At 38.6% G+C, this 22,651-nt stretch overlaps 1 protein-coding gene across 2 annotated transcripts in view; it reads left to right on the top strand.

Annotated features, from left to right (window-relative positions):
* Positions 1-22,651, top strand: part of Abca3 (ATP binding cassette subfamily A member 3) — a 271,865-nt gene that overhangs the window by 149,302 nt on the left and 99,912 nt on the right. For both annotated transcript variants that reach the window (XM_067150289.2, XM_067150288.2), the window contains exons 16-19: positions 6,744-6,865; positions 14,941-15,155; positions 17,063-17,224; positions 17,438-17,668. In XM_067150289.2, coding sequence (XP_067006390.2) covers positions 6,744-6,865; positions 14,941-15,155; positions 17,063-17,224; positions 17,438-17,668 — 730 coding nt within the window. The remainder of the gene's footprint in view (positions 1-6,743; positions 6,866-14,940; positions 15,156-17,062; positions 17,225-17,437; positions 17,669-22,651) is intronic.

Raw genomic sequence — 22,651 nt, 5'->3', positions numbered from 1 at the left:
ACCTTTATGTTTTCTTATATATATCAATGCTATGTGTAAAGAAGTGGAATTAGAGATAAGGCTGTTTGCAGATGATATTATTCTGTACAGAGTAATAAACAAGTTACAAGATTGTGAACAACTGCAGGGTGACCTGGATAGTGTTGTGAGATGGACGGTGGGCAATAGTATGATGATAAACAGTGTTAAAAGTCAGGTTGTGAGTTTCACATAGGAAAAGTCCTCTCAGTTTTAATTACTGCATTGATGGGGTGAAAGTTCCTTTTGGGGATCATTGTAAGTACCTATGTGTTAATATAAGAAAAGATCTTCATTGGGGTAATCACATAAATATGATTGTTAATAAAGGGTACAGATCTCTGCACATGGTTATGAGGGTATTTAGGGGTTGTATTAAGGATGTAAAGGAGAAGGCGTATAAGTCTCTGGTAAGACCCCAACTAGAGTATGGTTCCAGTGTATGGGACCCTCACCAGGATTACTTGATTCAAGAACTGGAAAAAATCCAAAGAAAAACAGCTCAATTTGTTCTGGGTGATTTCCAACAAAAGAGTAGCGTTACAAAAATGTTGCAAAGTTTGGGATGGAAAGACTTGGGAGAAAGGAGACAAGCTGCTCGATTAAGTGGTATGTTCCAAGCTGTCAGTGGAGAGATGGCGCGGGAGGACATCAGTAGACGAATAAGTGTGAGTGGTGTCTTTAAAGGTAGGAAAGATCACAATATGAAGATAAAGTTGGAATTCAAGAGGACAAATTGGGGCAAATATTCATTTATAAGAAGGGGAGTTAGGGATTGGAATAACTTACCAAGGGAGATGTTCAATAATTTTCCAATTTCTTTGCAATCATTTAAGAAAAGGCTAGGAAAACAACAGATAGGGAATCTGCCACCTGGGTGACTGCCCTACATGCAGATCAGTAGTGAATGAACTGAATTGGTGTCAAACAAAGAAATTAAACCTCCGCCTTACAGAGCAGTAATATTTTTGGCGAGCATTTTCTCAGCTTGTTTTAAAATGGGATGATGTAATTGTGTGTTCTGTACTGTGTCATCTAAGTTGTGGTCCTGGTATGCCTGTGTGTTAGTGTGTAAGATTAAATTATTATTATTATTATTATTATTATTATTATTATTATTATTATTATTATTATTATTATTATTATTATTATTATTATTTCATTGTTGGTATAAGTAATCTCATTTAATCAAAATAAACTGTAACCCTCTCCTCCATCCTACTATTGTTTCTCTCAGTACATTGCCTTGATTCAAGATTCATAGTAAGCAAGTTAAATTCAGTCAAAGACTAAATAAAAAATGTGGAGGGTTAACCCTCCATCAGGCACGCCATGTTTTGTTACACGGATAGGTGCGTGGACTACCCTTGTAGCCCACAATATATTTCAACGGTATTTAATTGTCCTTCAAGCTTAAAATTTAGAAACATATCGTCACCTTTCTTTAAAAACCTCATAAGTCAGAATTACAAAATTTTACATTTGAGACAAAAAACGTTCCATGACCTCAAATGATGACCTGTTTGTCCTTTTATAGGTGCCCACCATTAATTCACCATGAAATTCATCTCGTGACTACACTGACATATAAGTTTAAGTACTATACATTTAATAATTTGATCAAATATGGACTTACGAGCTTTTTAATCTTACATTCAACATATTTTATGTCACGAGTTTTTTGAAGTAAAATTTTGGAATGAAGAATTACAAGTCCATAGTTTTTCTTCATAATTTTTACTTTTTACCTACCAATATAGTCCGCCTGGTGGCCGTGATCATTAAATCCTTGAAGTCTATTTGGTCTGACACCAGAGTTAGCTGGTTTGAGTCCCATTCATCGAAAAACTGTTCAACATCAGAATGTTGGCCGACAGGGTAGGGGAGGTGGTGGTATACAATTTCTAATCAATAGTTTGTGTGCCAAAAGTTGGATTGAATTCCAAACCACTCAACTACGGTGCGAGGGCATATGACGCTGTTGATAGTGATTCGTTCGTCGGATGGAGACGTTAAGCTTTGAGCAGACCCCTTGGTGTTATTCGACAGGAGTAGCCTACATGCCAACACCAGGTTTCACACTCTCTCTACTTCATCACTACCTCATCATCATCATCATCATCATCATCATCATCATCATCATCATCATCATCATCAACATCATTCCACATCCAGACTCGCAGGTCGCCTTTCGGCGTCAAATACAAAGATCTGCACCAGGCAAGCCGAACATGTCCTCGGACACTCCCGGCAATAAAAGCTACACGATAAAGAAAGACCTACCAATGTACTTATTGTTGATTTGTAAAGTTTTTGGAAAAAGTAACACTGAAGAGAAAATCGAAGAGTTCACATATTGTAGTTATTCATAGACTATTATTGAAGAATAGAAGAACCAACTTGGTAATTATTTTTATTATTTTTTTATTCCATGTAATCTAAAAGAAAAAAGTACAGCTAAACTAAAACTAAATATTTACAGTTATGGCCCACAGTTCAGTAACATATGACTGTCCCCCTTATTCATGAGGCAAGATATCATAAAAATGGTGATATTCACTGTCCAGTTCTTGTTTTAATTCTTGGAGGTGGTTCCATTTCTCTTTCGTGATCTTCAGCTTTTGAGTATACAACGGTGGAATCTTGTCTTTTGCACACTGAGTATCACCCCTTTGTTTCCTTTGAGGAAGATTTTTCCAAAAATTGGAGTGATTCAGCTTGTAATCGATAATCCAACTTGGGTTGTAACGAATGGCCCGGATGTCTGTAACAACAGGATCTCCAACTTTACTTCCAGGACGCAATGATTTGTACATCGTACAGGCTTTATTGTAACACTTGAAGAAGTCGTGCCGAAGATATTTGACATTGTAGGGTTTGGGATTCATCCTAGCATGTTTACAGACATCTATATATGCTGCTGGAGAATAGATATCTTGATTTCTAAGATGTTTCTCTATCGTGGAGTGCATGGAGTCACACTCCGTTTGTGTGTGCCCATTCTCTAAATACTTTTGTGTAATAGTAATATCACACAAAGAAGAAAGGTTTAGAAGTGCATTAGATAGAGTGATATTCCTATTCTAATGGCAACATCCATCACTATAGAGAATTACTTCATCACCACACTCAAATGGTACCTCATTATGTATGAAAAAACACATAACTGAAGCGAATTCGTTAGCTGTCATAGATCCCTCTGTTTCGTCCCACAAATAACAAAATCCGTTCCTTGATTTTATATCAAAAATAGTAAAGTTGTGCACTACTAATTTAGTTTTATAGTACACCGCCAATGCTTTCAGGGATGAACAAAGAAGAACTGACTGAAGGTCCTTCGTATACACATGTTTGCCTACAACCTTGTCTCTCTCTTTTTCTTTTCTTGCCTCGTCTTTCTTCTTTTGATGTTCACTGTATGTTTTAAGAGATATGTTTTTTAACTTGTATCCAATGCAGATATCACACTGATCCTTTTTCGGGTGAAATATGAAATATTCATTTCAGTCAATATGTCATCAAATACTTTGAATCTCATGGCTTCTAAATGATTTTCACCACAATAATTTTGGCATTCCTGGAATAGGTGAGCTTTTGATGTCCAGACTGGTTCCAAATACAGCTTGGTAGTAGATTTTCTGCAGTAATGAGACGGAACTTTGGGCAACATCATAAGATAACTGCGAATGTGTTCTCGACTTTCCTTGTGTTTCTGTTGCGTCTTGGTCAGTGATTTCTCTTCATTTATGAAAAGTCAATGACCTGTTTCTTCGAGAAGAATCACCATGGCGATTTTTAATATCCTTAGTGTGTGAAACACCTACCAACATTTTTACGTACATTTTCTCTTTCCAACTTACTTTCCAAAATTGTTGAAATATTTCTTCCCGTTCCAAATCCGTCAACTCTGTGCACCTTATTACCGATTTCTTTTCACTTAAAGTGCACCTACACCTAGTCAACATCTTCCTTTCTTGACGAGCAGTTTGGTATTTCCACTTTCTGTAATTGCCTCTTGAAAAACCTTCATATGGTAATCCCATTTCCCTCTTCTTTTGATTTTTCCTGACAACCCATTCATCATGTCGAGCATGGTTCTTTCCTGACCTCTTTCCTTTGATTGGTTCCACTCCATCAGCACTAACAGATGCATCATCATTTGGACTAGCTACATTAACAGAACCAACAGAATTCACAGGTAATTTGTCACTTTCAGGTTGAGGTTCATCAGTAGATCGATCACAAATAATATTTTCCGTAGAAGCTATAGCAATAGGGGTTTCCAATAACTCCATATTAGAAACAACGTTAAGCACTTCAATAATTGGAACAGTTTCTTCATTTTGAAGATCACCTTGTAAATGTCGCTCACTGTTGCAATTACCACTACACAAATTTACCGGAACAGCAGACGGCTGTAAGGGATTGAATTTTAAGAACTCGTCCAACTCTTTCCTCAGTTCTGCATCATAGATTTCTTCAGTGAATCCTGAAATACACAGAAGCAATTTGATAGCTCTTGAATATTTCCAAGTTAGGTGTGTTTTAACACAAGATGACAGGTGAAGGAGATAACCAAGAACACTTTCATGCAGATATTACCAGTACCTTTTTCACTAGTAGTGCCTTGTCTGTCTTGTTTTACATTCTGTACTTTGGAACAGTTATCAACACTATGTTCTGTATTGCTATCACCTGAAAATATAACGCTTCTACAGTAAAAGCAGTAGGTAAAGAATATTAATGTAATCTAATAGTAAATATTTGTATCATCACTCACCGAAATAAGATTGTAATGCTTTTTCCACAAGCATTTTACCCCTGTAGCACTTGTAATCCATCTTCAATTGAAAGGGAAGTCAATTTGTGAAAGGCGCATATAGTATAACTCTATTGTTGTCTTCTTTACAATGTGGTACTGGCGGCAAAATTGTAACATTGTTGGCATTAAAAAGCACGTATGTCAGACTTACGAAGTTCTTAAGTTAAAAGAGTCAAATAGCATAAATTTATTTTCCTCGTAAGTCTCCGATATGAGGTTTTTAATCTATGGACAGCTCACTTGGACATACAAGCTTATTAATTCGGCCAATAGAGGCGCAGGGTTCCTCCACAGACTTATGAGGGTTTTAAATTCAGTTAGAGTGCATTTTTTCCTTTAAAAAACATGTACGACCCCAAAAATAACCAAAATCGGACTTACGAGGTTTTTAAAGAAAGACGATATTTTATATCAGTCTTTGGACTTTTCTGAGCATTGTTATTACAAAATTTAAAAAACTTCACCCTTTAAAATTTCTTAAAAGTAAATAAACCAAAGTGGTGTATTTTCAATTTTGACGTGATTGAAATTTAATCTAAGTTTAAGGCTCCGGGTTTCATCATTATGAATGCATACTTTCATCAAACTCGTATATTTTGTAGATACATTTATTGAAATTAATATTGATGAAAATTTATGGTTTTACAAACTACCCAAAACCACATAGACAACAATAACACGGGAAACAGCCTTTTCTTTCTTTCTTTCTTTCTTTCTTTCTTAATCTGCCTACCCTCCAGGGTTGGCTTTTCCCTCGGACTCAGCGAGGGATCCCACCTCTATCGCCTCAAGGGCAGTGTCCTGGAGCTTCAGACTCTGGGTTGGGGGATACAACTGTGGAGAATGATCAGTACCTCACCCAGGCGGCCTCACCTGCTATGCTGAACAGGGGCCTTGGTGGAGGATGGGGTGATTGGAAGGGATAGACAAGGAAGAGGGAAGGAAGCGGCCGTGGCCTTAAGTTAGGTACCATCGCGGCATTTGCCTTGAGGAGAAGTGGGAAACTACAAAAAACCACTTCCAGGATGGCTGAGGTGGGGATCGAAACCACCTCTACTCAGTTGACCTCCCGAGAATGAGTGGACCCGTTCCAGCCCTCGTACAACTTTTCAAATTTCGTGGCAGAGCCGGGAATCGAACCTGGGCCTCCAGGGATGGTAGCTAATCACACTAACCACTACACCAGAGGCGGACGGGAAACGGCCTTTAGCACCAAAATGTTTGAATGACGAAAGTAGTCCACTCAACATTCTAAACAATAAAACAGTATTGTTATGGTATTTGCATTGATGAAATAAAGAATAATTAACAATTTCATATTTTTGGAGAATTTAGTTCATTTTAAAACCAGTAGATGTCACTTGAATGTGATCACTGCTCGCCATAACACAGAATGGCGCGTGGGCTACAGTTGTAGCCCAACCGTTTTGAAGTGAGACTGTGGAAAGGCAACTTCAGTAAGCAGTGCCAGAGCACAGTAAATCCCGAGAACAGTGTGACGAAAAAAGGTACTGATAGTCTCCCCTTCTACGGCCAGCGAGCCTAGGAGTGAGGGCGAAAACGTACACCTGTAGCCTGCGCGCCTAACGGAGGGTTAAGAATACACTTTGTATTAACATGGAGGAAACTATCAGTGTATTGAAAAGGATTTTCATTCAAGTGTGCACTTTGAGAAAGTTCCTGGATAACACACTAAATTAGATTTATGGGGATGGAAACCCTCATTCATAAATAACTTACTTTATGTTTCTTTTATTGTTATGAAGTAGGTACCAGTTTATGTCCTATCATGGTAAGGTGGTCATACCTTCCTGTTAAATGAAATTTGTCCTTATTTCCCTGCAATGCATTATATTTCTTGTCAAGCATATGAATTTTAATATTTTATTTATTTTTTACACAGAGTTGGTAAGGATCAAGATGTAACAATGGAAGATGGGAATTACGTGAGTGGAACTACTAACCTAGCTTTCTCACCTTCTACAGATGATGGTTATATTGGAGCATACTCTGGTCAAACAAAAGGTAAATGTATTAATGATTAACATGTACAGTCTAGTCTACAAACAGTCATGGAGTGTACAGTATGCCATACAGTTGGAAAGAAATCTATTTCTATGGGATAGTACACTGACTGACAGAGCAAATGCAACACCAAGAAGGAGTGGTCAGAACTTTATGCCAATTGCAGGGTAGACTGACGTCACTGAGGTATGCTCATGATGTGAAATGCGCCGCTGTGCTGCGCACGTAGCGAACGATAAATGGGACACGGCGTTGGCGAATGGCCCACTTTGTACCGTGATTTCTCAGCCGACAGTCATTCAAGGACGTGTTGTCATGTGCCACAGGACACGTGTATAGCTAAAAATGCCAGGCCGCCATCAATGGAGGCATTTCCAGCAGACAGCCGACTTTACGAGGGGTATGGTGATCGGGCTGAGAAGGGCAGGTTGGTCGCTTCGTCAAATCGCAGCCGATACCCATAGGGATGTGTCCACGGTGCAGCGCCTGTGGCGAAGATGGTTGGCGCAGGGACATGTGGCACGTGCGAGGGGTCCAGGTGCAGCCCGAGTGACGTCAGCACGCGAGGATCGGCGCATCCGCCGCCAAGCGGTGGCAGCCCCGCACACCACGTCAACCGCCATTCTTCAGCATGTGCAAGACACCCTGGCTGTTCCAATATCGACCAGAACAATTTCCCGTCGATTGGTTGAAGGAGGCCTGTACTCCCGGCGTCCGCTCAGAAGACTACCATTGACTCCACAGCATAGACGTGCACGCCTGGCATGGTGCCGGGCTAGAGCGACTTGGATGAGGGAATGGCGGAACGTCGTGTTCTCCGATGAGTCACGCTTCTGTTCTGTCAGTGATAGTCACCGCAGACGAGTGTGGCGTCGGCGTGGAGAAAGGTCAAATCCGGCAGTAACTGTGGAGCGCCCTACCGCTAGACAACACGGCATCATGGTTTGGGGCGCTATTGCGTATGATTCCACGTCACCTCTAGTGCGTATTCAAGGCACGTTAAATGCCCACCGCTACGTGCAGCATGTGCTGCGGCCGGTGGCACTCCCGTACCTTCAGGGGCTGCCCAATGCTCTGTTTCAGCAGGATAATGCCCGCCCATACACTGCTCGCATCTCCCAACAGGCTCTACGAGGTGTACAGATGCTTCCGTAGCCAGCGTACTCTCCGGATCTCTCACCAATCGAACACGTGTGGGATCTCATTGGACGCCGTTTGCAAACTCTGCCCCAGCCTCGTACGGATGACCAACTGTGGCAAATGGTTGACAGAGAATGGAGAACCATCCCTCAGGACACCATCCGCACTCTTATTGACTCTGTACCTCGACGTGTTTCTGCGTGCATCGCCGCTCGCGGTGGTCCTACATCCTACTGAGTCGATGCTGTGCGCATTGTGTAACCTGCATATCGGTTTGAAATAAACATCAATTATTCTTCCGTGCCGACTCTGTTTTTTCCCCAACTTTCATCCCTTTCGAACCACTCCTCCTTGGTGTTGTATTTGCTCTGTCAGTCAGTGTATGTACTTCTGTAATATACCATAGTCAGTAAGCAAATTTCAGATGATGCATTCAAGAGAAGCAAATTAGGCCTACCTTAAACTTTCAGGATCCTGAAACAAATGAGTAGAGAATGGTATGATTTGAGATATCTCTAGATATTTCTTCAAATATTCCCTGCCTGGCTTTGAGTGGACCTTAATTCATGTTCTTTCTGATTTCTCTTCATACCATACCTATTTGCATTTTTTCTGCTTGTAGATGAGATGTTGCTTTATCAATAATAGGATCAAATTAATGCTCATATTGGGATAGAGTCATAATGTTACATTAACCAATTACTCCAATTACCATTACTCTAAAAGACAAAAAGAAACAAAATAAGTAATGAGAATATCGAGCAATAACTTGGATTGGACCAGAGTCTGTTCGAAACCTTAGAATTACGCAGATTACAATAGTATGGACATAAGAGTAGGATAGCTCAAAATAGGACCCCTCTGTTGGTTATAAGCCCAAAGGGAGACGTCATGATGATTGGGAAAAGCAAATTTTCAAAGACCTTGCCAAATGTGATGTAATTGGCAACAAATAATAGAACATCAGGTGTGGATGGTCAGGATGAACTGGAGGAGGCTCATGAAGTAGACAACTGATGATGAATATGAAATAAGCTGTCTGAAAAATTTCAATATATTTTAAAGATGTACCGAATGTTTCGTATCCTTGAACGAAATCATGGAAATCTCTCTGCATTGTTAATACGATGAGACAACAAGTATTTCTTGTGGTTTATTTCATTTAACACAACCAAAAGCATTGTATCATATGTTATTTTGTTGTAATCTTATCATGGTGCTATCAGACAGGGTGACTTCTGGCAGCACTCACAACTCCTCACCAACTGTTACAGTTGTGTACCAGTAAGTACCAATCTCCCATTAAATATCCAGCTGTCAGGTCTTCCAATAGCTGATCTCGCAAATGCCTTCCTGGTCTTCCCAGTGGTCATTTCTTCACCAGGGTTCCTTCCTTGACCCTCTTAACTGCTCTACCATCCAACATGTGGCCTACATATCCAATCCACTGAACTCGAATTCAGTTCAAGCCCCACTGTCAGCAGCCCTGAAGATGGTTTTCCGTGGTTTCCCATGTCCCAACCAGGCAAATGCTGGGATGTATCTTCATTAGGGCCACAGCCACTTCCTTTCCACTCCTGGCTCTTTCATATCCCATTTTTGCCATTAAGACGTATCTGTATCAGTGCAACGTAAAGAAATTTGTAAAAAATAAAAAAAAGAACTCAGATTCCTACGATGACTTTGTTGATATTTGATCTACCATAACAAGCATGGATGTCTGCATTGCTTCGGCACCAGACTCCGTCAATGGATTCAGGATCATAGATTCGCCCTAGTACATTATTCTCAAAAACTCAAAGATGATGCTGGTAAAGTTTGGTGTGGGACCATGTCTTGGAACTATACCATAACACTGGACAGATAACAGTTTGTTAGAGGTGTACCTTTGTGATATTAAAGAGAAGACATGACTGGAGGAAAGACAGGGAAGGGAAGTAGGTAGTTTCTGCAGATCTGATGGAACTCTGGACATCAATCTTGACACAGTTTTGCTGACTGAGCATGGCACTCAGGTCTTTAAAGTCTCTTTCTCAAAGATTGTCACCAACCCAGATGCTGTTGATCCCAGTGTGTCTCTGCTAACAGTGAGGTACTTGGTCTTCTCTGTGTTTATAGCCAGTCCAACTTTCTTTGCAACCTCATCAGTCAACGAGGTCATCCGTAGTATGTCTTTGACCTTGTCATCATCTTACACTGACCTGTCATTGTGTTTATTATGAGATCCTATACTGTTACTAGATGCAAGTGTTAATGGCATACTGGATAACTATATTTCTTTGCTACCTTTCTTTCTTTCTTTCTTTCTTTCTTTCTTTCTTTCTTTGCTATCTTTCTGTGTTTGATTAAATTTAAGATATGTCTTCCTGATCAGATACCACAGCCAAATAAATTATGAGACTAACTTAATACATGGGATTTTATGTACATACAGTTAATGAGAAACAATAACATACTGTATTTTATAACATGGAAGTTCCAAATAATATACCGAATGGTTATAATTAAACTGATGGTGTTCACAGTGGTACAGCATGTTCTGTAAGCCGTGCAAAATTAAAATAGAAACTAAAAACCAGTTTAATGTTGAGAAACACTGCAGTACAGCAAAACATAAAAACAATTTGCCTCGAAATGTTACATCACAGATCCGCTATACACCTTATTCACGATAGTGGATTTCGGTGATGCTTTGTTAGGTGGGCTGCAGTTGAGAGTCATTTGGAATGATTGAAAAGTAATGTTTTATGAGACCTAAAGTAGCAGAGAGGAAAGATCCTTCCTGTATGCTTGCTAGAAACGCAATATTCTGCCCCAAAAGATATTCTTACTTATATAGGAGAATTAAAAGCGAGACAGCACGAAAGAACAAATTGCACCATTTTCTTTGTTCCTATTGGCCAGTGGACACAGGGTTACCTCATTTGGTGAAAATATTATTTTTGATCACTCAATCTCTGTCATGAAAAGTGTGTAAATGAACATAAATTGAAGGACTTCCTTATAATCCAGCCCAATCATCCTGTCACTAGCTGGACCTAACCAATCCCAACTAATGGTCTTGTCACTAGCCAGACCTAACCTATACAACCCAATGGTCTTGTCACTAGCTGGACCTAACCAATGCAGACCAATTGTTTTGTCACTAGCTAGACCTGACCAATGGTGTTGTCAATCAGGATACTAGAGGCCCGGGGCCTACTTTGAGGCTGTAACCTGGGTTTTTACATGGCCTGCCAAACCAAGAATTACCCGGACTTGAGAAGGTTAATTTATTTCCATGTGAAATGCAATGGGTATTGAGAAGAGAGGCTGTGTACTGCTAGCAAAATTGTTTTACCAGAATAGCAGCATTAGCAACACTGCATTATGAAAATATCACTGACAGAAACAGCTCAGAAGATGTCTCATGTCAATCAATGTGCTAAAGAACATGATGAAGAAATTTTAGGAAATAGGTGAATTAGGTGTCATATCAGGGACAGGATAGCAGCCTATTCCCATGGAAATTGTTGACAAAGTTGCTGTAGCTGTAGCTGACAATGCAGCACATGCCTCAAATTCTGCCAGCAGTGCTTGAGCTGTGTCAGACAAAATGTCTTTCTCCTGGTCAAGAGTTTATAAGGTTTTGTGGTGCATTTTATGCTAGTATCCCTCCAGGATTCATATCGTGCACCAATTAACCCTTAACTATGGATGTACATTTTTATTGACATCAACATGGACGTGAGGTCATAGTGACCACATCAAAATTAATGTGACTAGGGAAGAGACAGTTAATGAGAGAAATTCATTTGAATAACTACACTTTATTCAACTCAAAATCACAACATTTTCCATTTGTTAATTTAGAGAACCCTCATACCTTCAGATTACAGTCGCAGCAATTTACATTACTCAGAATGCACTGTTCCATTTAAACACACATATCCATTACACTATCAACAAAAATGGACCCTAACTTGGGTATTAAAGATGTTTGATAACCACTTCACTGAAAAATAACCATAATGAGATTGATCTCTTGTTGGGATGGAAATTGTATGCACTGAACTTGGCCCGCAATGTTACTCTCATTCAACACCTTCAAAGCAGAACTCCCTTGTACTCTCTAAGCACACTGGTTTTTCACATCTGTAGCACTTGTAATATGTCTTCCTCTTCTTTGCTGATGGGCACAAATTATGATGATGATACATTCCTCAGGGATGCTCATAATTCTAGAGATAGTGTCTCTTAGGATCCTGGGGTTTGATAATCTTCTTATCATGTGTGGCTTAGCAAGCTGAGCAACGAGTTCTTTCAGAAAATGTTGCCTGGTCATTTGGGGGCTCTCATGATAGGACTGATGCAAGATATTCACATTCACAGCTGCAATATCAACGATATGGAAGACTGCCATCGCCCACCTTCTTGTTCTTCTACCTGTGCAGTAGTTGGCTGACATCTAATCCAAAGTATCTACTCCCAGACTTCATAGAATTATAAAACTGAATTATCTCTTTTTCTCCATGTCTGCATCAGTTGCTTTCCCATGGTGCATAGAGAATACTAACAAAACAGCCTTGTTTCTTTTTGGAACGTGTGAGAGAAGAGTTATGTCTTTTGTGAAACCATACATGGAGGAACTGACCTTTCTCTGCTTGGAAGTTGGAATTTCCTTCTTTCCTTCTTGTTCTTCCTTACTGTCGCAACATAAGTGAGTCCATTTTTCCTGAGCTCCTGAACAAGCTCTACTGAGGTGAACCAATTGTCAGCTGTTATATTCCTATTTGTGCCCTGTATTATTTCCAATAAATGAAGAACTGCCTGAGTTGGCTTTGAAAATTTCCTGTCTTCCCATGAAAGACCTATTCTATCAGTGTCCTTCCCTGCATAAATATATGCATTGTACAAATAAAGAATCAATCAATCAATCAATACTGATCTGAATTTAGAGCAGTCACCCAGGTGGCAGATTCCCTATCTGTTGTTTTCCTAGCCTTTTCTTAAGTGATTTCAAAGAAATTGAGAATTTATTGAACATCTCTCTTGGTAAGTTATTCCAATCCCTAACTCTCCTTCCTATAAATGAATATTTGCCCCAATTTGTACTCTTCAATTCCAACTTTATCTTCATATTGTGATCTTTCCTACATTTAAAGAGGCCACTCAAACTTATTCGTCTACTAATGTCATTCCACGCCATCTCTCCACTGACAGCTCGGAACATACCACATATTGCAAGAGACTATCCTCATTTTTCTTTTCCTGTACCGGTATTGAAAGTCTGTTAAAATGAGAACAATAAAACTTTGATTTTCCCCTATTCAATACATTAAATGTATTAATGTATTGAATAGGCATACCACATAGTCGAGCAGCTCGTCTTCTTTTTCCCAATTCTTCCCAGCCCAAACTTTGCAACATTTTTGTAACGCTACCATTTCTCACATCGTTTAGGCACATCAATTTCACTCTGTATTTCACAGGCTTGTTCGGAATATACATTCTGAACTTACACCGACCTCTGGAACCAATTAGCATCTCAACTACTGTTGCATTTGTGCCAATGGAGTCACACCTTTAAGAGTTCTGAATCAACATATTCAGAAGCTCAGATATGGGTGCAGTAGGATCTGTCTCTCTCCGCAGCATTCTGTCTTCAGGGTTGTCAAAATACAGGCTGCACAGAAGAATGGAAAAACCTCATACTTAACATCACAACATGAAATATTTCTCATCCTATACCGTCAGCTGCAAAGACTGAAGTGGTGTCCTCTCTGTTAGATTTGAAAACCACCAAATAAATAAGGAGGCATAGAAAAGCTTTAATTTCAACCGTGTCAACATTTTGTAATTTGTAATTCTGGTCGGGTAGACTTTAGGTAATTACTTCTCATTGCACTGAGTTTCACATTTGTTTATCACACTATAAGTTCACCATTTCTTCATTAAATATTAGTGATCATGCCATAACATGATCCACACTGTTTCCAACTCGAGCTGAAGGTCACAAACCGGGAAGGTGAATCACGATATTGTGACAAGAGGTACGTACATTCTGTGGAGGTTCCAAAGATGGCCATATGTATCTATTTCTACCATAAAAACACTTAGAACATTAATTATCAGGCAGTAGCATGGACTTTTCATCTTCTTCTACCTCTCCTTCTGTCTCAGTATTGGTATTGTGATCACTCTCTATTTCATTATCACCATCGTCCACATCACTCATGTTTTCTTCAAACCACTCAGTAATTGTTTCTTTGTAATTTACATCACATGTTCGGACACTCGCCTACGTACCTGCACTCTGACTCATTGCTGCACACAGCTCTGTCAACTGAAGACTGTCAACAGTATACTAGAGATCCGGGAGTTACTTCGAGGCTGTAACCTGGTGCTTACACTCTCAGACCCCCTTTGCTTGCCCTCAGCCCAATGGTCTTGTCACTAGCTGGACCTAACCAATCCAGACCAATGGTCTTGTCACTAGCCATACCTAACCCATCCAGGTACGAAACTCATCAGCTTGTTATTGCGGCTGCATGGCTACTTATGACAGACAAGATAAATACAGTGGAAAGGTCTTTTTAAAATAGATAGGTACTATAAGCAGATATACTGGGAGGGCAACGAGCGAGTTGTGGGACGTGTTTAATTTTCCACCGCGGTCATGTTGACGGCATGTCCTTAGTTAGGAGTTAAAAACCCCTAAATATTCCATAATGCCATGAGTTTGCCCTTCAGTTTTTGGCATGCATGGAAGTAGATAGCCTGTGGCCAAGAAATATGCTGTGGAGTGACGAGGATGATGCAACAAATATACAGAACTGTCACATATGGTGTTGGACTCATCCACATATTGTGCAGGAACAACTCCACTCAGCTTACAAGACTGTTTGATGTGGTTTCACAAGCTCCTTCAAATTATTTTATATGTTTTGTTGCAGTTAATATCCAAGAACCAATGCTACTGTCTGGAGCTGAATTAGTAGCAAACCAGCTCTTTGCTATGCTCATAAAGAAAGCACTGCATTCTGCCAGAGAATGGGGACTGCTCATTATTCAGATTATATTACCAGTCTTTTTCATGATTATTGCTTTAATTGTAGCCAAATCATGGGAATCTTCTAAAGATCTGCCTGCACTGGATATTGATCTGAAGGTATGTAGAATTTGAATAATGTCTCTATTGATAAACTTAAAGATTTATATTTAGTTGAACCTTTCTGCCACATCACTGAAGGGAAAAAGGAAAATACAATATGATTTAAAGATTCTTTATGCAACAAATTTCTCTTCATTAGTTTCTGCTTCACTGGCTATAAAGAATTCAGCCAGCAAATCATTGTTGCCAGGACAAAACCTCCTATGTGATAATATTTTTGGAGATATACTGACCTGCAGCACATACATTATGAAGAGCAAGAATGCCTTGAAAATATTCACACAATATTTCACCTTAGATGACAGAACCTTACCAGCCAAAGTTCTAAGCTAAAATATTTCACATAGCAGGTTTTGTCCCGGCAGCGACGAAATGTAGGTCCTCACATAATACAGCCATAACCTATTTGATTGTTCTTCTTACCACTACAGGCCAACTTCTGCTTTTCATTATCATCTTGATTATTATAATCTTCTTCTTCTTCTTCTTCTTCTTCTTCTTCTTCTTCTTCTTCTTCTTCTTCTCCTCCTCCTTCTTCTTCTTCTTCTTCTTCTTCTTCTTCTTCTTCTTCTTCTTCTTCTTCTGAAGTTTGCTCTTGTGTTTCACACTCAGGAGTGTAGGTAGGCTGGTGCAACTTGTCCAATCCACCAGGATCTCAAATAAGGACCCCCAATAAAGGTGGGGTTCTTGTTCAAAATTATTTTGAAAGTATCCCGTGGTAAAAAAAATAATCTTTAACAAATTACACAGCAATCAAATATTTATTAAAGATAATTTCTTATTATTACTGAAATTGCATGTGAGAGAATTATTTAAAAAAATAAAGAATAGACTGGCAGAACAGTGCTTCTTTGACTTTATTATGAATAGAAAATGAAATGGCACCACAGTTTAATGTTGATAAATTCATTGATATCTTTGCTGATATGAATTCAAGTTTTAAAAAATCTTAAAATTTCAAGTTTAATAAAATGTTTTACTGTTGAATAAATAATTGACTTTTTTGATATCAAGACAATTAGGACTTAAGGTTTTGTTAAATTTATTCTTTGTTCTTATTAAGTTACTTCAAAATGTCTTTTTATACTTGTTTTACATTTATTACATAATGCCTTATAGTGACATGTTTAAATAATATTTAGCTACAGTATTTCAATTTAATGCCGCCGGCCCCGTTGTGTAGGGGTAGCGTGCCTGCCTCTTACCCGGAGGCCCCGGGTTCAATTCCCGGCCAGGACAGGGATTTTTACCTGGACCTGAGGGCTGGTTCGAGGTCCACTCAACCTACGTGATTAGAATTGAGGAGCTATCTGATGGTGAGATAGCAGCCCCGGTCTCAAAAGCCAAGAATAACAGCCGAGAGTATTCGTCATGCTGACCACACGACACCTCGCAATCTGCAGGCCTTCGGGTTGAGCAGCGGTCGCTTGGCAGGCCAAGGCCCTTCAAGGGCTGTAGTGCCATGGGGTTTGGTTTGGTTTATTTCAATTTAATGAAAAGTTCAATTAATTTATTCATGCGAGACCAAGCTTTTTTAATTTGAAAAGACAATTATTACCTATATTAGTTTGGTAAGATCATAAGTCTTAAATAACACCTGATCATGTTGATCTTATTGCAACAATAAGTGAGTGCATAACATTTTAGACAAATAAAAAGCTAAATCAAACAATTAACATAGGCCTATTATTATTGGATATCATAGTTCTTCAAAAACCAAATATTACATATGCATAATTGGTCAAGTATGGTTAGATCTAATTTATTATATAATGAGTAATAGATATTTAAAACTCCTGAATTCACAGTTAGGGGCCTCATTTCGACCTTCTGCACCGGGGCCTTGGTAAACCTAGCTGTGACAATGTTCACACTTTATAACATTTCATGAACTTTATTTTCAGGCTTATGAAGATCCATACACATTAGTTGCTGCAGAGAAGAATACACACCCACTCATTGATGATCTCTATTCTTCATTCACAAGAATTGCAAGTGCAAATACAATTTATTTAGGAAATACTGCAGATGTTTCTGAGTACATGTCTGATTACTTTCTAAATAAGGTAATAATTATACCACAGTCAAGTGATATTCTTTTTATCTATGTGTACTAGAAAATTTTATTTATAAATTTATACATGCATATAATGTTAATTCTTCAAAATATATCAAGGAAACATTGAAAATTGTACAAATTAAAGAAAATCAAGATTTACAGTGATTCATGAAGAATATATGTATTTATGTATGTATGTATGTAATGTTTCTTGTTTCAGTCTGAGAGTCAACTGAATTTAGTTTCACAAAATTACATCGTTGGAGGATCATTTGAATTGAATACTGGTAGCGGAAAAGTAAATGCCATTGGTTGGTTTAATGGTCAGCCTTATCACAGTCCTCCATTAGCGCTAAGTTTGATCGTGAATGCTTTACTAAGTGCCATAAATAGTAACATTTCCAGCATCTCTGTGACAAACCATCCTCTACCATACACAGCAGAATCACAGGTAAGATTGACTATTTATTTATTTATTTATTTATTTATTTATTTATTTATTTATTTATTTATTTATTTATTTATTTATTTATTACACACTACAGGACTTAGTGTCCCAATTACAGTGGCAACTATGTCAGATAAGCTACAATTAACGTGGTGATACTTATATCTAAACTATATTCTACAATTTTATCTAATCTCCTATAATATTGGTATAAAATATTAAACTTTTTTTCTAAAAACTAATGAACTTTATATTAATATGATGGAGCAACACACGGCAAAGTAAAATGACAAAATAAATTAAGCAATACATGTACAAATATAATATTATAGGACTTCACCTTACAATTTCCCCTATTTTTAGGACTTCATACAATTGCGAGATGAAGTTCAGTTACAAACTCACGCAATGGCAGACTGAAGTCAAGGCTATTATTTTTCTGAATGGCACTGTTGAAGATGCTACAGATCCTGTTTACTGGCGAGTTATCATGGGCACACGTCCTGGTTTTTTTCATTTAAAAATGTTATGTTATTTCTGGAATTGAAGCGAGGTATATGGAAATTTAGGAGAGACAGTAATTCAGGATTATCAATAGCATAGTTTACAACTTTAAAAAGAAATTTTACTGCATCCTTCCGTCTACGAATTTCTAAACTCTCCACTCCGAAATTTAAAAGGATATCGCTATAGGGTACCATATGGGGATAGCAGCCAGTTTTTTTAATATTGTAAATATTTTAAAAATCTTTTCTTGTAATTTTTCAATCTGATAGACATATGATTGACACCTAAGGCTCCAAACAATGCTGGCATATTCTACTTTTGGCCTTACTATGGTATCGAACAGGTGAATGCAAGTTTGTGTGTTTTTGAAGGGTTTTATATTCCTGATAATGAATCCTAGGGTCTTGTACGATTAGCTACCACTTTCAGTACATGCAAATTGAACGTAAGCTCGTGGTCGAATAAAACCCCAAGGTCTTTAATCTCGCAGACTGATAGCAAATCACTGTCACCTAGCTTGTAAGTGTAGTGGATGGGAGTTTTCCTTCTGGTGAATGACATCGATACACATTTTTCTGCACTTAAGTACAGTTTATTTTCGTAGTTTAGAATCAAAATCACCGCAATGAGTTCTCATATGGTCTGTTACCATTCATGAATATATTTCATATTGCTGGAAGAAATATACATCCAAAGGCTTGTTGTTTTTGGTGGAATGATCATTTATACAGTTTATTTACTTGCAAATGATTAATTTACTAACATTGTGTCTTTGTGAGCACTCTATGAATCCCACTGCATTTTACACTTCTGGCTATTTTCGATACTGTCATAAAGGACATTCAAGAAAAGGATTTTAGATGGTCTTTTGACATTTTCCCACTCATGCTAGCCTCCAAATATATACCGTATTTCACGGCATAATCGTCGCACTTTTTATACCAAAATTTTCGAAAAAAATTGTAGGGTGCGACCATTATACGATGAATATTTAATACCAGTATTTGTATTACTCAAAAAATGTATTTATAACTAAATTGTATTTGATACAAATGTAAGATGCACGTAATACTCACGTTTATACATCAAAATAATTAAAATAGTCTAAAACAAAATTCATAATTTTTCGCAACAATTCGGCGAACGTTTTTCCAACCTGAAAATAAAAATGAACGTATTAAGTTAATTTGTCATTAATTTGAGTATTAAAGTTAAAATATTACACTTGCAAAAAATTATCGCTTTGTTGTGAAATGCGGACTTACCAGTACGCAATTTATTCCAAATCTTCGGTGTCGCTATCGCAGGTTTCGCTATCTGATGCGCCGTCCTCGCCTCTGTTAATACCAGTATCAGATTCTTCGTCTCCCTGCCACACTGCGTCATCTTTGGAACCGTCTAGTGCATTCGAAATCCCAGTCCTTTTGAAGCTCTTGGAGACTAGTTCAGGTGGTATAAGATCCCAACTCTTCTTCACCCACGAGCATAACAAGTCCAAGGGTGGACGCCTGATATTTCCGGCGGGCGTCAATTGCTGATCGCCGCTCATCATCCACTCATTGTAAAATCGACGTAAGTGGTCGTTAAAGGGTTTATTAACACATACGTCTAGTGGCTGCAAAGCAGATGTCAGGCCACTAGGAATGACTATTTGTCGTGTCTTATTTGTAGTGAGAATTTGCTTCACTTCGTTCACGAGGTGACCTTGGAAACTATCTAAAACAAGCAGAGCTGGTTGTTTTAGTAGTGCACCAGGTCTTCTATTCCACACAGTTTTAACCCAGTCCAGCATGAGTTCTACGTCCATCCAACCCTTTGGTTGCACTCGTACATGAATTCCACGGGGAAACTGTATATTCTTAGGCATCGTTTTCCTCTTGAAATTGATGTAAGGCGGCAACTTTCTCCCGTCAGCTGTAATGGCTAGCATTGCCGTGCATCGCAACTTCTCACTACCGCTGGTTTTCATTAATACACTCCGTGATCCTTTTAGCGCAATAGTGCTGTTGCGAGGCATATCAAAAAAGATTGGAGTCTGATCGGCATTACCGATTTGAGAAAGCAAGTACGAAGTTCCCTTGCGCAAACGTATGACAAATTGGTGAAAATTTACAATCTTGTCCGTGTAATCAGCAGGCAACTTTTGGCTTAGTGTTGTTCTCCTTCGCACTGACAGATTGTGTCATCGCATGAACCCCTTAATCCACCCACGAGTCGCCTTAAACTGAGTTACCGGTATGTTGTGTTTGCGCGCTACCTCCTGTCCCTTAATTTGTAACATTTCATATGATACACTGCAGCCATTGTTACGTATTTCACTGACGTACCTAAACACTTCTTCATCAATTATAGGAAACTTCCCTGTTTTAGGACCTCTAAACACGCGTCTAGAAGGGTTTGTGCTTTTTAGCTTGTTTTTTACTTTCCGCCAGTCACGCACCAACTTTTCACTCACAGAAAATTTTCTTTCTGCAGCTCTGTTCCCGTGCTGTTCAGCGAAGGCAATTACGCTTAGCTTGAAGCCCGCAGAATAGTTTCTATATTTACCCATAATCGCTTATAAATGCTTCAGACGTTAATGTTTTGTGATATAAATGACTTTCCGTAATTGTTCACTATTAAAACAAATTATTTCTGCAAACACCCAAAACACAAATTAAAAACTTAAATTCTCACGCACACATGTCTACAGTAATCACGTAAATCTGAAACAAATAAATGCATCTGTGATCTGTTCATTCCAGAGCAGCCAATACTGTTAGGCAGCAAGGAAGCATGCAACAATTTATCAGTTTAGCTCGTTGGTTGCGACACACTACTGCGCTTGCGCAAAGCTCGCAAACCGGAGCTCTAGCTAGCGCGGTGTAGATCTACTGTATAGTTGACTGTATTCCGAGACGTCAGTAACAAACATTCATTTTTTCAATTTCTTTTAAACATACGGTAATTAGGTTAATATTTCTTCCCAGTTATTGATGATTTTACATTACATTATTGACGAGTTTATAAAATAAAACTTTAATAGCATTGGATAATAATTATCTTGACTGCTTGGATAAAAGTTTTCATCCCATGCCCGGACACTTATGACGTAGTAGTAAGATAAGAGTCTAGCGATGACAACTGAGACATCGTAAATAATTCGGCTGAATAATTCCGCGGAAATCTGCGTTGTCGTCTTGGATTTCACTTCGTGCGCAATAACACAGGAGCCGGCCCCATGGTGTAGGGGTAGCGTGCTTGCCTTCTTACACGGAGGCCTCGGGTTCAATTCACGGCCGGGTCAGGGAATTTTACCTGTATCTGAGGGCTGGTTCGAGGTCCATTCAACCTACCTAGTCGGTATTTCCTGGCGACGTTGCCGATAAGCGATAACTTACAGCCTTACGTATTTCAAATGGGAACTCATAATATGTAGGTGGTGAATAAATAGTACACTGTCTCGCGACCACGTTGTCAAACTGCCGATAGCCTACCGGTAAGCATAATATGTAGGTGGTGAATAAATAGTACACTGTCTCGCGACCACGTTGTCAAACTGCCGATAGTCTACCGGTAAGCCATGCGTCGTACATATACCGGTATTATTTATTTATATGTTGTGCAACATGTCGCAAACGTGACTGTGTTGCCAAATTGCCCATAAACCATACACGTATTTAAATTGCGCATTCATGTGCAACTTACGTTGCAGTTCCATTTACCTTTTAACCAGATTAGTGAACAAAATTTGGACGTGCGACGATTATGTAATTAAAGGTTTAAAGTCCGATTTTTGTATTGAAAATAAAGGATGCGACGATTACGCGGTGGCGACGATTATGCCGTGAAATACTGTATTTGGTGGATGTTTTTCTTTAATATCCTTTTTTTTAGTTTTGGGCTAAAAGGTTTTCCCGAACACAAGTATAGTTAATTCAGTAGGTGTCCACTCATTGAGAGTCCTACATCCATTGTATATCTATGAGTTGTATTATGTGCAGACTGAACCATGGCAACTGATGACTTTTTTCCCTTTTCTAGATAATGTTGAACTGAAGTTTAGTTCATAACTAAAGCCACTTTGATTAGTGTGACTGTATTTGGAAACTTGCCGTTTTCTAGGTTTACTTCTTTGACAAAATGAGCTCCATATTGGCAAATATCTTGGTCTTCTTGCATATATCTGATTGTCATGAGAGTAGTGATGTATATAAGGTAGATTCTGATTCCTTTTTTGAGACATGTCATGAAATTTGCAAATCATTTAAAATTTGTTTGCCCAATTTCTCTTGCTTTTTGCATTGTCCAAAATTTCCAGTTCCAGTAATGGACACATTTTCCGTCATTCATCCTTGCCATGTCAAACTGGGATAGAATGCTTTGTTTTATCACCAGTTCACCTTGTTCCCTCAAAAATGATTGTTACATTTTTTTTTGCTCCACATAATCAAATATTACTTTGATGTTCAATATGTGCAGTTTGCCTCAGATGCTCAG

This window comes from Anabrus simplex, chromosome 6, assembly GCF_040414725.1.
Source record: "Anabrus simplex isolate iqAnaSimp1 chromosome 6, ASM4041472v1, whole genome shotgun sequence".
In the NCBI taxonomy this organism is placed as follows: Eukaryota; Metazoa; Arthropoda; class Insecta; order Orthoptera; family Tettigoniidae; genus Anabrus; species Anabrus simplex.
This window is presented reverse-complemented; position numbering and strand designations above follow the sequence as displayed.